This window comes from Mastigoproctus giganteus, chromosome 13, assembly GCF_048544385.1.
Source record: "Mastigoproctus giganteus isolate SK-2022 chromosome 13, ASM4854438v1, whole genome shotgun sequence".
NCBI lineage: Eukaryota > Metazoa > Arthropoda > Arachnida > Uropygi > Thelyphonidae > Mastigoproctus > Mastigoproctus giganteus.
The window spans coordinates 62986364-63012279 of NC_143587.1; the positions used below are offsets into that span (position 1 = coordinate 62986364).

Genomic DNA, 25916 nt, shown 5'->3' on the forward strand with positions numbered 1-25916 from the left:
TTTATCCTTGGCTGAAGTGACAACAGAACCATCTGGTTTTGACAGAGGTGGGAGCAGAGATGGGCAAAAGTTGTAGCCAATAGCTTTGGCAAGAGACCAGTATGCTTGGCTACCATTAGGGCAAGAAGCAAATTGTCTCTCTCTGAGTCTCTTTCTAATGGCTTTGCATAACTCAGTGCACTCAAGTTTGTTCTTTTCTGTTTATCTTGCTTTTCATTTGTCATCTTTGGTTCATCATGACAAGTGTTTCTTGACTAATTTTTTCTTCTTTGGATTTCTTTTTAGCTATAGGTTTCTCGGACTTTATCACTTTCAGAAAATGTCGTATTCCTTTTCGATATCTTGGTCCTGAAAGGTCTTCAGAAGCTCAAACGTTTTCTTAAATTCCAGTACATATTGCTTTTTCTCATGTCTGTTCTCTGAAAAATCTTTGTATTATTTATTCGAGTCAGTTTTTTCCTTTCATTTCTTACATCTATATCAAGTGTGCATCTTACCATTCTGTGATCACTTCCAACCTTTACCTTGTTCAGGACAGTAACATCGTTCACAATATATCTTCTGTTAGTGAGGATGTGGTTGAATTCATTAGTTGTTAATCCATTTGGGCTCTTCCATGTCCACTTTCTGTTTCTTTGGTTTAGAGAAATGCCAATTTCTCTAATCACCAATACATAAAGATGGTTCTAAGATTGAAATCAGTAACTACAAACCAGTTAGTCTGACTTCAGTGTTAGGGAAAATTTAGAGGCAATAATTAATAGTGTAGTCCAGGGACATTTAGATAAAAATTTCATTTCGAAGGACACACAACGTAGTTTTGTTAAAAGAAAATGGTACTTTAAGAGATCTACAATTTTTGAATTGAAGAATATTATGTTTAACGAATTTAAGTTATTTTGACACAGTTGCTCATGAGCTAGATGTAGGGAACAATTTTGACATAGTTTGTATGGATTTTAGCAAGGAATTTGACTCAATCCCTCATGAGAGGTTACTGTATAAGCCGGAATATGTTGGAATTACTAGAACAACTCTAAGATGGATTTCAGGGTGGCTGCAAGGCAGAGGATTGTGATCAATGGATATTCTTCAGATTGATGTAATGTCAGAAGTGGAATCCCCCAAGGTTCTTTGACCACTGTTTCTGATTTTTATAAATGACATCAGTGAAGGGATAAAGAGTGTGATGTAAAACTTGCAGATGACATGTTTGTTTGTTATTTGGTTTTAAGGAGCATTAGCAACTAAGGCCATATTGCTCCTGGAATATGCGGTGGTCATTCCCTGACCTTTCCGCATCCTCCGTATTTGGTGGTGACGGGCTCGAACCCCGGTCTAATCAAGAAGCGTGTGCTATGCACTGCTGCTCCTTCCCACCTGGATACGGAGGTGCCACAGATGACAAAAAGATTGGGAGAATCATTAATCACCAGTGCCAAACAGTGCTCCTTCAGGATGACTTAAACAGGCTTCAAGAATGGTAAGAAAAGTGGCAGCTATGTTTATGCAAGGTCTTACACTTGGAGAATAGCATTAGCATTCATAGAGGCATAAGATGCAAGAAAGCAAGCTTATGCAGCATTGGCCAAAAAAAAAAACAAAAACGTCCCCATTTCACCCCTCCATTCATTCCAAATACCTATCCAGCTCAGCCTTAAATTTATTTAGGCTATCAGCTTCCACAACAAAAGATGGAAGTGTGTTCCATCAATCAACTACCTGCTGGCTAAAGGCAAATTTCCACACATCTGTTCCACAACTATCTTTCCTCAATTTGAAACTGTGTCCCCTCAGGTTCTCATTCTGAGCAAGAGAAAGAATCCCATCGGCATTCAGCTTGCTCAACCCATTCAAGACCTTATACACCTCAATCAGATCACCTCGCAGGTGCCTACTCTCCAGGTGCTACAATTTGCAGAACTTAAGCCTTTCTTGGTAAGAGCACCCCTTTGTTCTCCTCACCAATCTTGTTGCCCTTCTTTGTATTCATTCCAGCAACTCTACATCCTTCCTAAAATTAGGCCTCCAGACCTATACTCAGTACTCCAGGTGTGGCCCGACATTGCCTTGTATGATGGGATAATCACCTCCCTGTCCCTGCTAGCAAAATTCCTATATATCATTGACAAGACTCCATGGCCTGCCCTGGCACCTGTCTGCACTGCTCAGCAAACTTCATATTTGACTGCACAATTACCCCCGGGTCTCTCTTTCACTTTCCACTTTCCTGAGTGTAGTATCACCCAGTTGGTACGTTTCTCCTCTGTTATTGCTATCCATATGCAGTACTTTGCATTTGTCAATGTTAAACTTCAGTTTCCACATCTAAGCCCATTTTCCCAACTTATCTAGATCCAGTTGGAGTAGCATACTGTCTTTACTGTTGTTAACAATCCTGCCAACCTTTGTATCATCTGCAAACATGGACATTAAACCTGATATACCTTCATCAATATCATTGATGAAACAACAATGGGCCCAACACCGAACCCTGGGGAACTTCACTAATAACATTTGTCCATGAAGAGCACCACTCACTGTCGTCTCCCACTCTACTATCCCTATAACTGGATAGATCCTGTCCATCTAAAATATCAATCCTAAAATAAATTATACACTTGGTGAGGTTGAATTAAAAACTGTAGAGGAAGTGAGAGATATAGGAGTTACAATATGGGCAGTTATGAAGTTTCTGAGTGGTGTAAGCAGGCAGGCAGGCAAGCTCATGGTGTTCTATCAATGATTTATTAAACAATATCTTATAGAGATAGGGAGGTCATAATCCCACTGTATAAAGCAGTTCTAAGACTTCATTTGGAATGCTGTGTCAATGTATGGAGACCTCAGCTGAAACAAAAGACATTGTGGTTCTTGAAAGGGTCCAAAGAAGAGCAACTTGCATGGTGATATCGACAAAAGGACAACCATAAGAGGAAAGACTTTTGTTACGTGGGCTTCAGAGCTTGGTAACCAGGCACCTTAGAGGGGTCTGATTGAGGTTTATAAGGCTCTGAGAGGAGTCAGTAAAATGAATAAAGCTGGAATTTTCATTTCTATAAAGAATTCCAGAATTAGAGATATAATTTAAATTACAGTCGAACAGGTTTTAGACTAGATTATAAGGAAGTTTTCTTTTAGCCACAAGTTGTTGATTACCGGAACAAGTTGCCTTTGCAGGTAGTTGAGGATGACACTTTGAAGAAATTTAAAGATTAACTATGATGTGGTCACAAAGGAACTGTATGAAAAATATAATTTTGATATCATATACTTGTATTTCAGAAAAATGTCTTTTGATACTGTCACACATAAAAGATTGCTGTACAATTTGGAGCAGTATGGCATTAAGGGCAAGTTGCTGCTGTAGCAACAACCATCCCATTAAGGGCTGTAGCCAGGTGGGCAGGAGCAGCAGTGCGTAGCACACGCTTCTTGATTAGACCGGGGTTCGAGCCCGTCACCACCAAATACGGAGGATGCAGAAAGGTCGGGAAATGACCACCGCATATTCCCAGAACAATATGGCCTTAGCTGCTAATGCTCCTAAAAACCAAATAACAACAACAAGCAATTAATTAATTAAATTTATAAATCCTTTTAATTTTTATTAACTAAATTGTATTTAAACAGAAATCATGCCCCAGACTAGAGCAGCAAAGCAACTTGCGCAAAGTAGCGAAAGTGCTGTGGTTTGCTGGAGAACCATAGGGGATGATTCTCCAATGCATTACAGTCTAAAAAAAAATGTGCAAAATGTGACGTTTGCAGATCTCTCTCGAACAGGACATGATCTAGCCATGAAGGATGTCTTTGTGTATGCTAGGTGTGGGGGAATGTGAAGAAATTAGGTGCCAATCAGCATTCTGATGGGCATCTATGAGAGCTTGAAGAGTTGGGTGGATGCCCTCGAAGGAATTAAAATGGGGGGCCATCAAGTTCTCAGCTGCCCAACTCAATGCCAGAGCACACTCTTATGCACCAGACAACACAGCGGAAACCTTCAGGGCAGAATGCACTGGTCTCACAGGAGCTAGTTATTGTTCAATTGTCAGGGAAACGGGAAATATATTGTGCAAAAAGGATAGGTGGAATAGGACTAAGGCATGTCTGCCAGGGGCAAAAATTGATGATGTTATAAGGAGCAGATATCTTTTAAATGCACAAAAGTGATATTGTTGTACACGTTGGCACTAACAACATTAAGTCTAGGAAATCTGCAGATTTACTAAGCAAGTACAGGTCAATGCTGAAAAAAAGTCACGAGTTCGGGTTAAATTTGAAAGTGTCTGGAATCCTGCCCAGACACAATAGGAGGGAGTGTGTGATGAGAGCCTTGTCAATCAGTTCGGCCCTGGAGAGATTTTGCAGAGCTTATGGGGTGGAATTTTTCTCAGCGTGGTCTGTGCTTGTTAACAGGAGAGATTGCTTCTACAGGGATAGGATACACTTGCTGGATTTTCCTTGGTGCTTGTCTTTGATGTTTTCATGCAAATCCCTCATAAGGTTTGTGTAATATGCCCCTGTGACTAGCCTTTCTGAAGGTAATCCACTAGCAACACTCCCTCAGAATCCCAAAAAAACTGATGCTACTTTGCCATCAGAAGGAATTGACTTGGCTTTCTTTTGAGGGGGAGAAGAGCTGTGTTTCCACTGTTTGGACTATTCCTTTATCTCTGGCTGAAAGTGATAAACTGATGTCTCATCCATGGTCAAAAACCTGCAGGGAAATTTGCTGGATCTTCTTGAAAACAATGCAAATTTTCACTTGACTTGACAAGTGAACATTTTTGTGCATTTTTTATCTGCTGCCAAATTTTGGGACTCATCATGCTGACATCTTTTTCATAACAAGAACCTGTTATTATATGGCACACATGTTCAGTTGAGATAGCCAAGATGCTGGCAGTGTACTGAACTGTTATTTATTGGTCACTTATCACCAGATCATGTATGCTGCAAACAACTTCTGGAGTGATGGATGTTGCTGGTCTTTCACAGCTTGGGTTATCTTCCAGGCTCTCCTTCCCTCGTTTAAATTCTACTGCCTACTTCTTAATCATGGAATAGGAAGAGGCACTCTCCCCAAGTGTTGCAGCCACCTCATGAATTGCCTTTGGCATTAGTCCCTTTTTTTCGTAAATATTGGATGACTGTACGTTGACTGATTTTGTTCATCTTTAATCATTCACACAACTTTGTTGAATTCAGAAACTATAATTAAAAAATTACATTATTGAAACTGCATTAAACTTGGTGGGTTACTATTTGAAGTGTTATACATTAACTACAGAAATTTTTACCACTGTTATACTCAGACTTTCATACTCAGACCACAACCATTCCTCATAGATTACATCTGTTTGATATATTCTCTGCCAATTTTTTAAAGTTGTTTAGAATAACTGTCGAACTTATTCTTTTCTAATAGTTACAAAGTTTTTAATACATAAATATTATTTCAAATTAATATAAATCATATGTTTTTTAACATATTTATTTTATAAACAGTGTGGCAGATTATATATAAATGCATGACTCTTTATGTAGCATTCTTAGCAACTACCTTGGGTGGTCTTTAGTGCAGTCGTTGACAACTTGTCTCTCAAAATCTTTTCGAGAAGCTTCTAAAATTCTTAGGAAAGCTCTTGTTGGATCTGAAGGGGGGGAATCACCTTGGAGGTATTGTGTTTCTGATACGAATAGCGTCATAGGATTTGCTTTGGGAGCTATGTTTGTGAGAGAAGTTTTTCATGGAGAAAGCAAACCACTGGTAAGTTCAAGAAAATTATTGGTATACTTTATTAAATTTAAAACTATTCAGTAAATATGCCCTCATTAAAAATGTAATTCCCTCAATAAAAGTGTAATATGTGATTACATTTATTTATTTAAAATATCAGATTTGTAGAAAATAAAGTAGTTTTAACGAGATTTGAAAATATTTGTTCATTCCCATTAAAACAGAAGTTGAAAAATGCCACTTTCATTGTTTTACATTTCTCTTATTTCAGAACAAACAAATAAGGGATAACAATAGTTTGGGCCTCCTTCAAGAAAACATAATGAATGTAGGTGAAATCCATATAGCATTGCATACTCCATGCAATGAAAGGCATATGTATTGTTTGTGAAGAAGATTATTATTAGCAGTAATAGTGGTAGTGGCAAATGATGCACAAAGTAAGTTTATACATCATCAAACAAACAAAAAATTCACTAATCGCCTCATCTGTCCATCTCCTGTAATAATACTAATTCTTCCTTAAATCTATTGAAACTACCTACATCCATGGCAGTTGGCAGCTTGTTTTAACACTCAGTTACTGTCTCTTGGCCCAAGGTGCCAAGTGTTATAGTGATCAAGTGATTCCCTGAGTGATTTCTAAAGCGTTTTCTCAAGGCTACAGTTTTGTTCATTTGTTAAAGTTTTTTTTTTACATTTTCATTAAGTAATAGTAAATTTAATCTTACAAATTATAAGTTTCAGAAAGGGAAAACAACCTTTCTTTTTTTCCTTTAAACTAACTTTCATACCACTTGGTCACTCTAGTGGCACTGCTCCTGCCTCCCTGTGGCGGGGCCGGTAACCTGGGAGAAGAAATCCACTCTCCCAGGGCGGAAAGGAGCAAAGATGGAAAACAGTTCATTTCCACCTCTAGAGCCATCGAGCTCAAGACTACCTACCAAAGACACTGAAAATGGCTTCTCTCAACCCAAGAGGTTGAAAACAGACCCTCAAGAGGAGTTACCAACATTGCTCATACTTCACTCTCTCTCAGACCATGAGGCCTCTGAGGCAACTGTCCCCATTTCTTGTGCAGAAATGCATTGAGTCTGCCGCAGGTTCACTAAAAGCAGTAAGGCGTCTCCAGTCTGGAGATCTGGTAGAGACTACGAGATCCCAGCATTCTGCAAAGTTGTTAAAGCTGACCACTTTTGGCGGACAGCCAATAAAAGTTACTTCTCATGCCACCCTAAACTCCTCAAAGGGAGTAATTTCCGAATGGGATTTATTAACAGTATCAGAGGAGGAAATCATGAAAGAGCTAGGTGAACAGAGAGTCATACAAGCAAGGAGGATCATGACTCGGAAAGATGCTATTCTAGTTCCAACTAGGAGCATAATCCTCACTTTTAGCTCATCCATCCACTAACATCTGCCAAAGCAGGATATCTCCATTGCCGTGTCCGTCCTTATATTAAGAGTAGGAGATCATACAATATGATGTCCTAAAGAATAAGAGAATTTACATCAATATGTTATATAGAACACTTCCTAATGACTCTCCAGCAAATAAACGAACATAAAATAAAATTAATTAAAAAGCAATTAACAAATTAAAACAAGTTTAATGCAAATTTCGAAAAAAGACTTCCCCTCCTTTCAATTTTTTTTAAAATTTGCATTGAACTTGTTGAAAGGCAAATTTCTGCACATCTATTCTACAATTGTCTTTCCTCAATTTGAATTTGTCCCCTCAGGTGAGTAATCTGAGCAAGAGGAAAAACCCATAAACATTGAGCTTGCTCAAACCATTCAAGGGTTTATACACCTCGATTAGATCACCTAAGAGGTGCCTAGTCCTCAGATGCTGCAATTTGCAGAACTTAAGCCTTTATTGGTAAGAGCAACCCTTTGTTTCATCCACCAATCTCATTGCCCTTCTCTGTACTCATTCCAGCAGCTCTACATCCTTCCTGAAATAAGGCCTCCAGACCTGTATATGCAATACTCAAGGTGTGGCCCGACCATTGCCTTTTACAAGGGGATAATCACCTTCTTATCCCTGCTAGCAAAATTCCTGATCATTGACATGATACCATGAGCTATGCTACTCTTGCAGCCTGTCTGCACTACTCAGAAAACTTTACATCTGACTGCACCCTGAGGTCTTTTTTTATTCTCCACTGCCCTGAATGTAGTACACAGTTGATACATTAATCTGGGGTTACTGCTACCCATATGCAGTACAACAGTCAGTCCTCGTATAACACGTGTTTACACTACACGAATTTGATCATACACGATTTATAAATAGGGGAACGATATTGTATATAACACAAACTGAATTCACTTATGCACGATTCGCCTTTGTGTTTACAAGAAATGGCAGTCGAACGTGGAATCGCCCCATATAAACGCAACACGGGAAGATTCTGAAAATGTATTTGTTTTTTATATCAGTGAAGGGGAAACACATTTCGCCAAAACGTAAAAACCCACACAATTTCAGCTATCGGTATTATCGCAAATGCAATTAGATCGAGTTTACTACCAGTTTATAACAGATTCCACTAGCAGAAACACAACTGGAAGTTGTTTTTATTGTTTTATGGTAGTAAAATGTGAGGTGTTAATAGTGTATCTCTGCCTTTATGGTGTTGTTTATTCAGTTGCTGCACGTGCGCAGCTTTGTTTATGTGTATCAAGCATGCCTCCTCATTTTGTAATTGTGATTTATTCTCTAAAAATGAGTAAAGTACTTAAAAGATGTGAAAAGGAAGCGTCCTGGTGAAGACACTACAGATTCAGAGGAAAAAAAAAGAAAAGCATTATCGATAGACAGAGGCAGACTGGGTCAAAAATTCTTACCCAGGAAAATTTGTAGTGGCCTCATACTAGCGTTTATGGCCAAAATCACACTGGCCTGCGTCATCTTCTGGCCTCCAGCCCACTGTCTTTTCCCCCATAATGCTTATGGCCAGTCCACCTCTGTCGATAGAGAAAAAATATAAAATTGCGAAACACTTTGAATGAAATGAAAGACCATGTGATATTGCACGTGCTACAGGCATAAATGAGGCAACACCGAGAATTAGAAAGAATGCAGAGAAAATAAAAACTTTCATAGCAGAAACAACTCAAAGTGTAACAAAATCCATTAGATCAAGACAGAGAATTGGAAGAGATGGAATGGCTGTCATCTGTATGGTTGGAAGATCAAACAAAGAACAAGTTTGCTTACAGTAGAAGCAAAAGCATTAGCAATATTTTATTATGTAATAGTCTTAACAAAATACGTATTTTTATTACGATTATTTATTGTGTTTGGTTACAAATGTGTGTTCAATCTTGAGTGGTCGGCACCTCACCCTATTTTTCCCATAGGACCTGTTATTTATATTGCATGATTTTGCATTGCACGAGGGTTTCTAGAACTATCGTGCTATATGAGGACTGACTGTACTTTACATTTGTCTGTGTTAAACTTCAGTTGCCACCTCTCAGCCCATCTGCTCAACTTTTCTAGATCCTTTTGCAGTAGTGTACAGTCATTATCAACCCTTCCAACCTTTGTATCATCTGCACACTTGGACATTAACCCTGATATAACTTCGTCAATATCATTGATAAATACAGAAAACAACAATGGGCCCAGCACCAAACCCTGAGCATCAGTACAGATGTAGTGTAGATGTGCGGACAGATGTAGAGTAGATGTGCGGAAATTTGCCTTTAGCCAGCGGGTGGTTAATTGCTGGAACAAACTTCCATCTGTCGTTGTGGAAGTTGATAGGTTGAATAAATTTAAGGAGGAACTGGACAGGCATTTGGAGGGAATGGTGTGGTTTTTTTTTTTTTTTTTTTTGGTGTGATTATTTATTTTTTTTTTTTTTGGCTGATGCTGCATAAGCTCATACATTTTCTTTCTTGCATCACATGCCACTACTACTACTCTTTCAGCAAGTATTGAGATGATATGGGTTTATATAAGAGAATTTTATACAAGATAAAAATTGAAAAAAATTATCTGGAATTTCTTCAGTTTCAGAGCCAGAGATGAAACTGAATAAAGTAATACATACATATATAAATGTGGTGGATATTATAGAACAAAAAAAAAAGTAAAATCTAGTTATTTAGTTTTTATATTAGTTTTTATTTTTTTTTTAACTTTTTATTATTATTTTTTTTTTTACAAAATTTGATCTTTATATTTTTGATAGTAATCTTACCCTACTGTTTGACTGTAAAGAGAAAATAAACAAAGTATAATATTTAAAAACATTTATGTTACACAGCTTTCAAATTTACAAAATTTCTGAATTCATTGAAAAAACTAACCGCAAGGTAGTCAACACGTTGTCCAGAACTCACTTGTGAAAGGGTTAAGCTTTAATGTTGATGTTACCTACCTTGAGAGCTGAATGTGTTCAGTAACTTTAATGATTCTTTACATCACCTCTCATCTTTTTTGTTAATTTACAAAGTTATTACTATTGTTGTATTTTTAAAAGAAGGTGTTAAGGATTTCAAGGCTTGCTGGAGGTTCTCATGGAACAAGCAAATACATGGGCTGTATTAGGGTTACTAAGAGTGAAAACAGGTGCATGCATACTTGCATGTACACTAATGCTAGGATCATTGTAAATAAATTTGATGAATTTGAAGTACTGTCAAGTTATCAGATGCAGACATTGTGGGTATATTGAAGATGTGGTGTCATTCAGATTTAATATCTGGATGATGCAGAATTTGAACACAGGGGAGTGTGTTGTGTACAGAAAGGAAAGACAGGACAGGAGAGATTGGGAGGGGTTACACTCTCAGTTAAGAAGCACATAAAATTTTAGGTAGTTCATCCAGTTGGCACATTTGGCCAGTGCAATGTTAAGTCAGTTTTGTGTGACATATCATCTTTTAAGGGCACAAAAGGTGATATAGTTGTACACGTTGGCACTAATGATATTAAGAGTAGGAGACTGGCGGAATTACTTAACAAGTACAGGTCACTGATGAAAAAAAGCCGTGAATTAGGGTTGAATTTGAAAGTGTCTGCAATTCTGCCCAGACACGATAGGAGGGAGTATATGATAAGAGCCCTGTCGATCAATTCGGCCCTGGAAAGATTGTGCAGGGCTCAAGGGATAGAATGTTTTTCAGCCTGGTCTGTACTTATTAACAGGAGAGACTGCTACAGGGATCGGATACACTTAAATAGAAAGGGTGCAAGAATGTTTGCTGATGCTATCAAGGCAGTGTTAGGTGGGTCGGAAAACTGCTAGATTGGGGGGATACAAGGAATAATAGATTAACAGTAGCCACTGGCAGAGGAGAAAGTGATTCTTGCACTGTTTCTATTGGAATGAGCAGCAGCCTGGAAAATAGGATGCAGGATATAACAGAGACTGCTGGGAATCATGGGAGTACAAGTAAACACATGGGTTGTGTTACGGTGGCTAAGAGGAAGAGCAGGTGCATGTATACTTGCGTGTACACCAATGCTAGGAGTTTAGTAAATAAATTTGATGAATTTCAGTTATTGCTCAAAACATCAAAGGCAGATATTGTTGGGATTTCAGAGACGTGGTATCACACAGATATAAGGAATGCAGAACTGGAATTTGGGGAGTACAATGTCTACAGAAAGGATAGACAGGATAGGAAGGGAGGAGGGGTTATGCTATTAGTTAAGAAACACATAAAATCCAAGGAAGTGAAGCCAGTCGACATCGCTGGACAGTGCAGTGTCGAGTCAGTTTGGTGTGACATAAGCATTGGGAGATCAAAATTGAGAGTAGGCGTGTGCTATAGACCTAATGACTCTGATGAGTATAATAAGAAACTGTACAGAGAAATAGAGTGGGCCAGTAAATCCGAGAGTCTTTTAATGGGGGATTTTAATTTCCCAGATATTGACTGGAATTTGGGGGCTGGTCATTCACACACTAGCAAGGCTTTTGTGGATTTATTGGATGATTGTTTTCTACATCAGCATGTTCGGGAGGCAACTAGAGGGAGTAATACTCTTGATCTGATTATCAGTAGTGATTCTTCATGCATTAAGAATCTGCAGTAAATGAACCACTAGGTGGCAGAGATCATAGTGTTCTGAAGTGGGAGTTACTCAGAGAGGTAACTACCATTAGGGGTAAAGGGAAGGGGTATTGCTTTCGTAAAGGCGACTACGATGGACTGAGACAGTATTTAAATTCTATACAGTGGGATCAACTGATGATGTTACCAACAGAAAATTAAAAATGGGAAGCATTCAAAGAACTTATCTTGCAAGCTACTAGGCTTTACATACCAACTAAGAAATATTGTTCAAGGTTTAGGCCTAAATGGATGTCAGATGAACTAATGAGGCATATGGCAGAGAAGAAAAATGCATGGGATACATACAAATTAACACGTGACGCAGAAGCCTATGATAGATACAAGTTGATCTGTAACCAAGTTACAAAGGAGGTTAGGCAGGCAAAGGCAGATTACGAGAGATCCTTGGCAAGGGATGCGAAGAAAAACAGCAAAGAGTTCTTTACTTATGTAAACTCTAGAAGGAAGGGGATGAATCAGATCGGTCCACTTGATATCGATGGGTCAACTGTTGATGACCCTGCTCAGGTAGCTAACAAACTAAATGAATATTTTGCATCGATATTCACACATGAGGAGTTATTCAGCGAGGGGAATGCCAGAGGTGTATTCAACTCTAGCAGTAAGCTACAGAATCTTGTAATAACTGAGAGTAAAGTGGAGGAGAAATTGTTGAAGATAAACACAAGAAAGGCACCTGGGGTGGATGGGATCTATCCAGTTATATTAAAGGAGGCAGCAAAGGAAGTAAGCAAACCCTTAGCCATAATTATGAGAGCTTCCTTGGAATCAGGGGAGGTACCCATGGACTGGAGATGTGCAAATGTGACCCCAATTCACAAGGGAGGAGCAAAGGCTGACACAAGTAATTATAGACCTGTGAGTTTAACTTCTGTTCCCGGAAAATTAATGGAAGCACTGGTTAAAGAAGCACTGCAGAATCATCTAGACAAGACTTCAGTTATAGCTCGGACACAGCATTGTTTTGTTAAGGGGAAGTCTTGCCTGACCAATTTGATTGGATACTATGATGCAGTCACAAAAGGATGCAGGGAATAACTTTGATATTATATACTTGGATCTTAGAAAGGCTTTTGATACTGTTGCACATGGAAGACTGCTGCACAAATTGGAGCAGTGTGGCATTGGAGGCAAATTGCTGCTATGGATAAAGGGGTGGTTGAGGGGGAGAAGACAGAGAGTGGTAATCAATGGACACTGCTCCTCGTGGACTAATGTTATTGGTGGAGTTCCTCAGGGTTCAGTATTGGGTCCTTTATTGTTCTCTATATTTATAAATGATATTGATGATGGTATATCAAGCTTAATGTCCAAGTTTGCAGACGATACGAAGGTTGGCAGGGTTGTCAAGGACACTACTGACACTATGCTGCTGCAACAGGATCTGGAAAGGTTGAGCAGATGGGCTGAGAGGTGGCAAATGAAGTTTAACATTGACAAATGTAAAGTACTACATATGGGAAACAGCAACCCCAGAGCAACGTATCAACTCTGTGGTACTACACTGACAGTGGTAGAGAATGAAAGGGACCTGGGGGTGGTTGTGCAGGCAGATATGAAGTTCTATGAGCAGTGCAGACAGGCTGCAAGAGTAGCTCATGGTGTATTGTCAATGATATATAGGAATTTTTCTAGCAGGGATAAGGAAGTGATTATTCCCTTGTATAAGGCAATGGTCAGGCCACACCTAGAGTACTGTATAGAGGCCTGGAGGCCTCATTTCAAGAAGGATGTAGAGCTGCTGGAACGAGTACAGAGAAGAGCAACAAGATTAGTGAATGGAACAAAGGGGTGCTCTTATGAAGAAAGGCTTAAGTTTTGCGACTTACAGTGTCTGGAGACTAGGCACCAGCGAGGTGATCTGATAGAGGTGTACAAAGCCTTGAATGGTTTGAGCATGCTCAATGCTGATGGGATTATTCCTCTTGCTCAGAATAATCACCTGAGAGGGCATAAGTTCAAATTGAGGAAAGACAGATGTAGGATAGATGTGAGGAAATTTGCCTTTAGCCAGCGGGTGGTTGGTAGGTGGAACAGACTTCCATCCCTTGTCGTGGAAGTTGATAGGCTAAATAAGTTTAAGGCTCAGCTGGACAGGTATTTCGAACGAACAGAGAGATGAAGTGGAAGTGGTTATTTTTTATTTATTTTTTTCACTTTTTTTTTTTTTTGGCTGATGCTGCATAAGCTTGCTTTCTTGCATCAAATGCCTCTACTAATGCAAATGCTAATAAGTACAAGGAATACAAAAATGAGAGTAGAAGTATGTTATAAGCCCAGTGACTGTAATGAATATAATGAATAACTGTACAGATTTGATTATCAGCAGTGTCCCTTCGTGCATTAAGAATCTGTAGATTAAAGACTCAATAGGTAGCAGTGATCATAGTGTATTGATGTGGGATTTATTTAAAGATGTAAGAGCAAAGTGTTTTGCTTTTGTAAAGGTGACTACAGTAGTCTCACACATTTTTTAAATTCAGTGTAGTGGGACCAACTGATGAAATTGATAGCAAATTTTAAATAGAAAGCATTCAGGGTTGTTGTTATTTGGTTTTTAGGAGCATTAGCAACTAAGACCATATTGCTCCGGGGATATGCAGTGGTCATTCCTCGACCTTTCCACATCCTCCATATTTGGTGGTCACGGGCTCGAACCCCGGTCTAATCAAGAAGCGTGTGTGCTACGCACTGCTGCTCATGTCACCTGGCTACGGAGGTGCCAAGCATTCAGGGATGTAATTATAGAAGCTAAAAGGCTTTTTATACCGAAAAGAGATACTGTTTGAGGCTTAGATGTAAACATATGTCAGAAGAACTGATGAGATTCGTGGCAGAGAATAAAATAAACAGATGCAGATAAATTGTCAGGAAACAGAGAAGCCTATGGTAGCATTAGCAAAGGCACATGATACAAGAAAGCAAGCTTATATAGCATCAGCCAAAAAAAAAAAAAAAAAAAACACGCCCTTCTCATTTCACCAATCGACTCTTTCCAAATGCCTGTCCAGCACAGCCTTAAATTTATTTAGGCTATCTATTTATTTAGCCTTAAATTTATCAACTTCCACAACAAAAGATGTAAGTCTGTTCCACTAATCAACCACCTGCTGGCTAAAGGCAAATTTCCAACATATATTCTACAACTGTCTTTCCTCGATTTGAATCTATGCCCCCTCAGGTTCTTAATCTCAGCAAGAGGAAGAGTCACATCAGCATTGAGCATGCTCAAACCATTCAAGGCTTTATACACCTTAATCAGATCACCTCACAGGTGCCTAGTCTCCAGATACTGTAATTTGCAAAACTTAAGCCTTTCTTCGTAAGAGTAACCCTTTGTTCTATTCACTAATCTTGTTGCCCTTCTCTGTACTCGTTCCAACAGCTCTACATCCCTCTTAAAATGAGGCCTCCAGACCTGTATACAGTACTCAAGGTGTGGCCTGACCATTGCCTTATACAAGGGGATAATCACCTCCTTATCGCTGCTAGAAAAATTCCTATGTATCATTGACACAAGACACCAGGAGCTACTCTTGCAGACAATCTGCACTGCTCAGAAAACTTCATTTCTGCCTGCACAATTACCCCTGTGTCCTTTCACTCTCTACCACTGTCAGTGTAGTACCACACAGTTGATAAGTTACTCTGGGATTACTGCTTCCCATATGCAGTACTTTACATATGTCAATGTTAAACTTTAGTTGCCAACTCTCAGCTCATCTGCTCAACTTTTCTAGATCCTGTTGCAGCAGCATACTGTCATTAACAAACCTGCTGACCTTTGTATCATCTGCAAACTTGGACATTAAGCCTGATATACCATCATCAATATCATTAATGAATACAGAAAACAACAGTGGGACCAGCACCGAACCCTGGGGAACTCCACTAATTACATTTGTCCATGAAGAGCAGCATCCATTGATTATCACTCTCTGCCATCTCCCACTCAACCATCCCTTTATCCATTGTAGCAACTTACCCTTAATGCCATACCTCTCCAATTTGTACAGCAGTCTTCTATTTGCAACAGTATCAAAAGCCTTCCTGAAATCCAAGTATATGATACCAAAATTATTTTTGACATTCAGTTTCTTTGTGACCACATCATAGTATCCAATCAAATTGGTCAGTCAAGACTTCCCCTTAACAAACTCATGCTGTGTCCGAACTATCACTGAAGTCTTATCTAGATGATCCTGCAATGCTTCTTTAACCAGTGTCTCTATTAATTTCCTTGGAACAGAAGTTAAACTAACAGGTCTGTAATTACCTGTGGCTCCGTAGCCAGGTGGGAAGGAGCAGCAGTGCGTAGCACACGCTTCTTGATTAGACCAGGGTTCGAGCCCGTCACCACCAAATACGGAAGATGCGGAAAGGTCAGGGAATGACCACCGCATTTCCCGGAGCAATATGGCCTTAGTTGCTAATGCTCCTAAAAACAAAACAAACAAACAAAACAAATAGCTCCCTTTGATCCTGCATTGTAGATTGGCATAGGTTGGATTGGATTGATATAAACTAGTCTACAATCAAGTCACAAAGGACAAGCTAAGGCATATTATGAGCAGTCCTGGGATAGATTAGCATTAGTTGATACAAACTGTTCAAGAAAACAAGCTTATGTAGCATCAGCCAAAAATAAAAAAAAAAAACCTCACATTTCACTCATCTATTCACTCCAAACGCTTGTCCAGCTCAGCCTTAAATTCATTTAAGCAATCAACTTCCACAACAAAAGATGGAAGTCTGTTCCAGCAATCAACTACCAGCTGACTAAAGGTCAATTTCCGCATATCTATTCTACAACTGTCTTTCCTCAATTTGAATCTATGGCCCCTCATGTTCTTAATCTCAGCAAGAGGAAGAATCCCCATCAGCAATGAGCTTGCTCAAACCATTCAAGGCCTTATACACCTCAATCAGATCACCTTGCATGTGCCTAGTCTCCAGGCTCTGCAATTTCCAGAACTTAAGACTGTCTTGGTACAAGCACCCCTTCGTTCTCCTCACCAATCTTGTTGCCCTTCTTTATACTCGTTCTAGCAATTCTACATCCTTCCTAAAATGAAGCCTCCAGACCTGTACACAATATTCAAGGTGTGGCCTGACCGTTATCTTGTATAACTGGATAATCACCTGGTCCTTGCTAGCAGAATTCCTATATATCATTGACAAAACTCCATGACCTGCTCTGGCAGCCTTTCTGCACTGCTCAGCAAACTTCATATCTGGCTGCACAATTACCCCCAGGTCTTTTTTCACTCTCTCCACTTTGCTGAGTGTAGTACAACACAGTTGGTATGTTTCTCTTGGGTTATTGCTACCCATATGCAGTACTTTGCATTTGTCACTGTTAAACTTCAATTGCCACTTCTCAGCCCATTTTTCCAACTTATCTGGATCCAGTTGGAGTAGCATACTGTCTTTATTGTCGTAAGCAATCCTGCCAACCTTTTTATCATCTGCAAACTAGGACATTAAGCCTGATATACCTCCATCAATATCATTGATGAATACATAAAACAACAATGGGCCCATCACCAAACCCTGGGGAACTCCACTAATCTTAATCCATGAAGAACAGTGTCCATTGATTACCACTCTCTTTCATCTCCCACTCAACCATCCCTTTATCCATTGTAACAACTTGCCCTTAATGCCATACCACTCCAATTTGTACAGCATTCTTCCGTGTGCAACAGTATCAAAAGCTTTCCTTAAATCCAAGTATATGATATCATAATTATTTTTTGCATCCATTTCCTTTGTGACCCAATCATAGTATCCAATAAAATTGGTCAAACAAGACCTCCCTTTGACAAACCCATGCTGTGTCTTAACTACTACTGCAGTCTTGTCTAGATGATCCTGCAATGCTTCTTTAACCAGTGACTCCATTATTTTCCCAGGAACACAAGTTAAACTAACATGTCTATAGTTAATTGTGTCACCTTTTGTGAATCCCATTTGTGAATTGCGGATACAATTGCACACCTCCAGTCCATGGGGACCTCCTCCGAGTCTAAGGGAGCTCTCGTAATTATGGCTAAGGGTTTGCTTACTTCCTTTGCTGCCTCCGTACGCTAACTGGATAGATCCCATCCATCACAGGTGCCTTCCTTATGTTTCAATTCAACAATTTCTCCTCCACTTTGCTTTCATTTATTACAAAATCACCTAGCTCCCTGTTAGAGTTTGATAAACTTCTGGCATTTCCCTTCTTGAATAACTCATGTGTGAATGTACATGCAAAATACTCATTCAGTTTATCAGCTACCTGAGCACGATCATCAATATTCAAACCATCTCTGTTAAGTGGACTAATCTGATTCATCCCTTTCCTTCTAAAGTTCCTATGGCAGATATAAGCTAGTCTGTAATCAGTCACAAAGGAGGTTAGGCAAGCGAAAGCAGATTACGAGAAATCTTTGGCAAAAGATGCTAAGAAAAACAGCAAGGATTTCTTTACTTATATAAACTCTAAAAGGAAGGGGATGAATCTGATTGGTCCACTTGACATCGATGGTTCGACTGTTGATGATCCTGCTCAGATAGCAAACAAACTGAATGAGTATTTTGCATCTACATTCACACATGAGGAATTATTAAAGTTTGAAAATGGCAGCAGGTTATCAAATTGTAGCAGGATACTTAATGATTTTGTAATAACTGAGAGCAAATGGAGGAGAAATTGTTGAAGTTAAACAGAAAAGAAAAGAAAAACAAAACAAAACAAAAACAAAACAAAACAAAACAAAAACAAAACAAACTTAAACAGAAAAGAAAAGAAAAACAAAAAGAAAAGCATCTCGGGTGGATGGGATCTATCCAGTTATATTAAAGGAGGCGGAAAAGCAACTAAGCAAACCCTTGGCCATAATTATGAGAGCATCCATGGACTCAGGGGAGGGTCCCACAGACTGGAGATGTGCAAATGTATCCCCAATTCACAAAGGGGGATCGAAGGGTGACACGAGTAATTACAGACCAGTTAGTTTAAATTCTGTTCCGGGGAAAATAATGGAGTCACTGGTTAAAGATGCATTGCAGGATCATCTAGACAAGACTGCAGCAATAATTCAGACACAGCATGGGTTTGTTAAGGGAAAGTCTTGTCTGACAAATTTGATAGGATATTATGATGTGGTTACAAAGGAACTGGATGCAAAAAATAATTTTGATATCATATATTTGGATTTCAGGAAAGCTTTTGACACTGTTGCGCATGAAAGACTATTGTACAAATTGGAGCAGAATGGTATTAAGGGTAAGTTGCTACAATGGATAAAAGGATGGTTAAGTGGGAGGGGACAGAGGGTGGTAATCAGTGGGTGCTGCTCTTCGTGGACTAATGTTATTAGTGGAGTCCCACAGAGTTCGGTGTTGGGTCCACTATTGTTTTGTATATTTATCAATGATATTGATGAAGGTATATCAGGCTTAACGTCGAAGTTTGCAGATAATACAAAGGTTGGCAGGGTTGTTAATGACAGTAATGGCAGTGTGCTGCTGCCACAGGATCTAGATAATTTGGGCAGATGGGCTAAGAAGTGGCAACTGAAGTTTAACCTTGACAAATGCAAAGTACTGCATATGCGTAGAAGTAACCCCAGAGAAACGTACCAACTGTGTGGTACTACACTTAAGGTGGTAGAAAATGAAAAAGACCTGGGAGTAATTGTGCAGTGTGATATGAAGTTTTCTGAGCAATGCAGACGGGCTGCCAGGGCAGGTCATGAGGTTTTGTCAATGATATATAGGAATTTTGCTAGCAGGGAAAAGGAGATGATTATCCCTCTGTATAAGGCAATGGTCAGGCCATGCCTTGAGTACTGCGTACAGGTCTGGAGGCCTCATTTTAGGAAGGATGTAGATTTACTTGAGCATGTACAGAGAAGGGCAACAAGATTGGTGAGGGGAACGAAGGGGATCCTCTTACCAAGAGAGGCTTAAGTTCTGCAAATTGCAGTGGCTGGAGACTAGGCACCTGCGCGGTGATCTGATTGAGGTGTATAAGGCCTTGAATGGGTTGAGCACACTGAATTCTGATGGGATCCTTCCACTTGTTCAGATTACGAACCTAAGGGTGCATAAATTCAAATTAAGAAAGGACAGATGTAGAATAGGACAAGCATTTGGAGGGAATGGTGTGATTTTTTTTTTTGGCTGATGCTGCATAAGCTCATACACTTGCTTTCTTGCATCACATGCCAATACTACTACTACAGACTAGGCTTATATCTGCCAACGGTTTCTGTGTTGTCTGCTAATTTGTGTGCATCCCATGCATGTTTTTTTTTCCTGCCATAAGCCTCGATAATTCATCTGACATCCATTTAGGCCTTGAACAGTATTTTTTAGTTGGTATTAAAAGCCTGGTAACTTCCAGATTAAGGCTCTGAAGGCTTTCCATTTAGAATTCACTGTTGGCAACATCATCAGTTGATCCCACTGTATATAATTTAAAAACTGCCTGAGACCAATGTAGTCATCTTTACGAAAGCAAAAGCCCTTCCCTTTACCCTGGATGGTAGTTACATCTTTAAGTAAAATCCACATCAGTACACTGTTATCACTGTCACCGAGCGCTTCCATTATCTGCAAATTCTTAATGTATTAATAATCACTGCTGATAATCAGATCAAGATTACTCCCTCTGGTTGCCTTTCGAACATGTTGCTGTAGAAAAGGGTCATCCAATAAATCCACAAAAGTCATGCTAGGGTGTGAGTGACCAACCCACAAGTTCCAGTCAATATCTGGAAAGTTAAAATCCCCATTATAAGACATTCTGATTTACTGGCCCACTCTATTTCTCTGCACAATTGCTCATTTTACTCATCAGATTCATTAGGCCTATAACACACACCTACTCTAATTTTTCCTTTCCCTGTGTTTATGTCACACCACACTGACTCAACTTTGCATTGTCCACCATTGTCAATTGGATGCACTTCCTTTAATTTTTTGTGTTTCTTAACTAACACCATAACCTCTCCTCCCTTCCTGCCCTGTCTGTTCTTTCTGTACACATTATACTCCCCAAATTCCGATTATGCACTGCTTATATCTGTGTGACACTGTGTTTCTGATATCTCAACAATTCCGCCTTTGATGTCTTGACGAGCACTTCAAACTCATCAAATTTATTAACTATACTTCTAGCATTGGTGTACATGCAAGTACACATGCACCTGTTCCTACTCTTAGTTGGCGCCTCCTTTGCCAGGTGGGCAGGAGCAGTAGTGCGTAGCACACATCTTCTTGATTAGACTGCGGTTCGAGCCCATGACCACCAAATACGGAGGATGCGGAAAGGTGAGGGAATGATCACCACATATCCCCAGAGCAATATGGCCTTAGTTGCTAATGCTCCTAAAAACCAAATAATAACAAACAAACAATACTCTTAGTTACCCTATCACAGCCCATGTATTTACTTGTTCCACTATGATTCCCAACAGTCCTGGAAATCCCAGTACCTTGCTTTCTAGGCTACTGCTTGTTCTAATAGAAGCAATACAAGAATCACTCTTGCCTCTTCCTGCAGCACTGTTAATCTTTTAGTCTGTGTATCCCCCCCCCCAAAACTAGCCGTTTTCCGACCCATCTAAAACTGCCTCGATAGCATCAGCAGATATTCTTGCTCCCTTTCTATTTATGTGTACCCAATGTCTGTAGAAGCAGTCTCTCCTGTCAACAAGCACAGACCAAGCTGAAAAAAATTCTACATTCAGCCTTGCACAATCTCTCCAGGGCCGAATTGATTGACAAGGCTCTTATCATATACTCCCTCCTGTTGTGTGTGGTCAGAATTGCAGACACTTTCAAATTCAACCCTCACTTGTGACTTTTTTTAACATTGACCTGTACTTGTTAATTAAATCTGTAGATCTCTTACTCTTAAGGTCATTAGTGACAACGTGTACAACAATATCACCCTTTGTGCCCTTAAAATATGATATCTGCTCTACAACGTCATCAACTTTTGCCCCTGGCACACATACCTCGGTCCCTTTCCACCTATCTTTTTGCATAATATATTCCCCATCTTAGTGACAATAGAGTCATCAGCAATAACTAGTTACTGTGGGACCTGTGCATTCTGCCTTTGAGATTGTCTCTGTGTTGCCTGATGCACAGGAGTGAGCTCTGGTGTTGAGTTGGGCAGCTGAGAACTTGATGGACCCTCATATTAATTTTTTCGAGAGCATCTACCCTACACCTCAAACTCTTATAGACGCCCATCAGAACGCTTAGTTGGCACCTAATTTCTTCACACTCTCTGCACCTAACATACACAAAAACATCCTCCTTGGCTAGATCATGTCCTGTTCCAGAAATGTCTGCAAACATTTTACATTTCACAAATTTTTTGAGACTGTGATGTGTTGGAGAATTATCCCCTTTGTTTCTCCCCTGAGCCACAGCACTCCCACTAATCTGTGATCGTTGCTTCGCAGCTCTAGTCTGGTTCATGATTTTTGTTTAAGTGCAATTTAATTAAAAACGAAATTTAATAAATTTTATTGATTAATTGATAAAACTATACTAAGCTAACAGATTCCTAATGCAGTGTTATGTATTACACTGTCTAGTAGCACATTATACTTTTCGCTATCAGTATTGGTGCCAACACCGGTACGAGCAGTGAGTCATAATTTACAAAAATCACTAGTTAACTTTAAGAAATAAGCTAACAAACACTGCTAAGCCTGTTTAATATCTTTGTAGAACACAATGTAGTATGTTAATTAATGAAGAATACGGTAAAAATATCAAAACTACTTATTCCTTTTCAGCAGCAAAATATCCACTGCCTATTCTCCACAACCTCAACACACTCTCGATAAGGCAGAAAAAACTTATTTACTTATGTACTTATGTAAAGAGGAAAGTGGAAGAAAAATTGTTGAAGTTAAATGTAAAAAAAGTGACACCTGGGGTGGATAGGATCTATCCAATTATATTAGGGGGGGGGCAGAAGGAGGTAAGCAAATCTTTATCCATGTTTATATGAGAAACAGTTATTGTTCATAGGAGCATCCTTGGATTCTTTGAAGGTTCCTATGGATGGAGATGTGTGAATGTATTCCTACTTCAGAAAGGGGGGGATAGGTGCAGTATGGCCTATGTAACCCTTGGGCCAGACTTTCCCACAACAATACAAAAGAGGGGATACCCTTTTGTTTCCCAAGTTTTCCTGATATGGCTAAACAAACAAGGGAAACTCGGGGAAAATAATTATTTTATTTTTTATTTTATGGCTATTTCAACAAAAGCCTGTGGCTTCCTTACACTGTGTGGCTAATGTTAATACTAATTACTATGCAATAATTAGTAATTCACAGTATGCCATTAAATTTCTAGTATGGGAAAAAAAAAACTTCTGGTTATCTGACTAGTTAATCTTGTTTAGCCATTCCCTCGAACAATAATATTTATACATTTGATTTTATCCTGCAGGCAGAACAAATGATTAATGAAGTACGTGAAGCTTTTAAAAACAATCTTCCTCTTCTTCATTGGATGGATCCTGAAACACTGCAACTTGCTAAAGAGAAGGTGAGAACTGATATCAGAGCCTTTTAGTTAGTAAGTAGCAAGTTTTTTTTTCTTTTCATTTAAGTTTTCTATAATAATTAACAAAAGGAGGACAATTTAAAATGCAGGTAATTGTAGTACAGTTGGTCGTCGACTTATGACCGACTTCTGTTCTGACTGACAGGTCGTAAGTCGATCTGGTCGTATGTCGGCCATATATTTATTAACAGTATTTTTTAACCTTTCTAATCTTTTTATCATCTTTATAATTTATTTTTATAATCTTTTAAATTTTTATCATCTTTTATTTTTCATTTTAAATACAGTAATGTATTTATCTTTTACTTAGTGATACTGTACATACCTTCGTTTCTACGCCTAGGCTATCTCTCTCTCTCTGAGGTTAAATTCAAACGTTCTCCACATTTTAATTGGTTTATTATTCATACTGTTTATAAAACAACAAAACTACAATCTATAATTATATTGTACATAATGTGAAAAATAATACTGGACATAATGTACTGTAAACACAAAAATACAATCTAAAATTATTGTAAAAATTAATACAAATGAAATTTACAAAATCAGTTTTTAATCTTTGCTTGTGCTGGGTTGTGCATCGTCAGGGTCATGTTCTTGGGTTGAGGTAGGAGTTGTTTATTTATAAGAGACATTATGCAAAGCAAATCTTTTTTAAAACGCTTAAACCACCCAGTACTAGCCTGAAAATTTTCTGCGTAATCGTCTCCGGCGCATGATTTTAAACTCTGAAACAAACTTCTAGCCTTTGCTTGCACTGTGTGAAGACCTCATGGGTGTATTTTTTTGTATTAAATCTTCCATCCACACAAACAACAATTTCTCCATTTCATGGATGGGTTCCTGTCATTGTTTGGTTAAAATTGTAGACTTAATAGGTGCAGAACCTTTCACAGCTTCCCGAATTCTTTCTTTGTCCTTAAGTATCGTCGATACCGTGGAATGTGATAACTTCAAGTCACGTGCTATCGTATTCACTTTCTTTTCGCCTTCATACTGCTGGATAATTTTCATTTTACACTCTAAATCAATAGTTTTCCTTGACTTCTTAGCTGGCGTATATGTAGATGAAGGCATTTTCCTTTTACTAAACATTTTATGCGTATTTCAGTAGAATTTTAATTAATACACCACATGCAACAGATGCTTGAAAGCGACTGGGTGTATGTGAGGGAGAGCGACTGCGTGTATGTGCCTGGTGCTGTCCTCAGGCCTCCCGTCATCGATGTGCCTCCTCATCTGGGTTATGGGTGTCCTCAGTAGTGACTTCCTGATTTATTATTAATTTATTTATTATTATTATTATTTTTTTGTGGTCGTAAGTGTGGCCAGTCGTAAGTCGCATAGGTCGTAAGTTGACGACCAAGTGTATTTGAAACAGCTTAAATATAATGCTTCTGTGGCTTAACTTTTGTAGTCAACTGTTAGGAGATGCTGTGGTCTCTCCAGTGATGGTGACAGCACTGTTATCATCACTGTAGAGACTGCAGCATCCCCCAATGGGTGACTGCAAAAGTTAATGCAGAGAAGCAATTGTATTTATGCTTTATTTTTATACTAACTACCTTGATGGTTTCCAGTGCCCTTTTTGAATGTAATTGTGAGACTGTTGAAAAAAGTTAATATACTGTTTATAATGGTTTGTACATAGGTGCCTCCCATGTACAACCCATTATATAATGGTTTGTACAGTGCTTTTAAATAACCATGTATATAATACATGGTTATTAAAAGTAATTTTGCAACTTTTAAGAGTTAAAAGAAAATGTATACATTTTTTTAGCAGACAAAATGGTAACAGAAAATCAACTCATTTGTTAATTAATTCATATTTTTATGCTAGTGAGTATGAACAATAATAATACTACTAATAATAATAAGAGGAAAGTCACACAAATGTATTATTACATTTGTGTGACTTTCTGTACCACTGAAAGTCACATTTGTGTGACTTTCAGTGGTACAGAAAGAAATTTTTCCCTTAATGCAACTTCATTGAAAAGTTTTCACTACATTTTTTTACAGCCCATAAAAACTTAATTGAGACAAATTGTTGTAGCTCATGCTATTAAAATGGAAGTCCGAGCATGAAAAATGAAATAGCTGAAAGAGTAAAGATGGATTAACACCTTAAATCTGGAGAATCAACATTTCATGCTAGTTCTGAATATGGCATCCCATAAATAATGATGTAGAGCATTTCAGAGTGTAAAACCATGCAAATTGCAAGGCTGTTGCAAGTTGCTATGGACAGTAACAATCACTGCTGGATTAAGGCTAGCAGGGCTTTGCCCGGGTAGCTATTCTTTTTTTAAGGGGCACCAAAAATAGAAGAACAACGAGGCAAAAAAAATTTTAACCCCAGGGGCTCACATCTGGCGAGTATGGGCTTTGGCACACCCAGGGTCCTGAGCTGGATATCACCATTCTTCTTTTTCTTGGTGATTCCCTTCTACTTCTCTCTCTCTCTCTCTCTCTC

General features: G+C 38.8%; 1 protein-coding gene across 1 annotated transcript in view; it reads left to right on the top strand.

The window, feature by feature from the left end:
- Nucleotides 1-25916, top strand: part of Nep3 (M13 family metallopeptidase neprilysin 3) — a 353718-nt gene that overhangs the window by 225316 nt on the left and 102486 nt on the right. Inside the window, exons 9-10 of the mRNA XM_090387832.1 lie at nt 5551-5773; nt 23318-23416. Of these exons, the coding sequence (XP_090243958.1) occupies nt 5551-5773; nt 23318-23416 (322 nt within the window). The remainder of the gene's footprint in view (nt 1-5550; nt 5774-23317; nt 23417-25916) is intronic.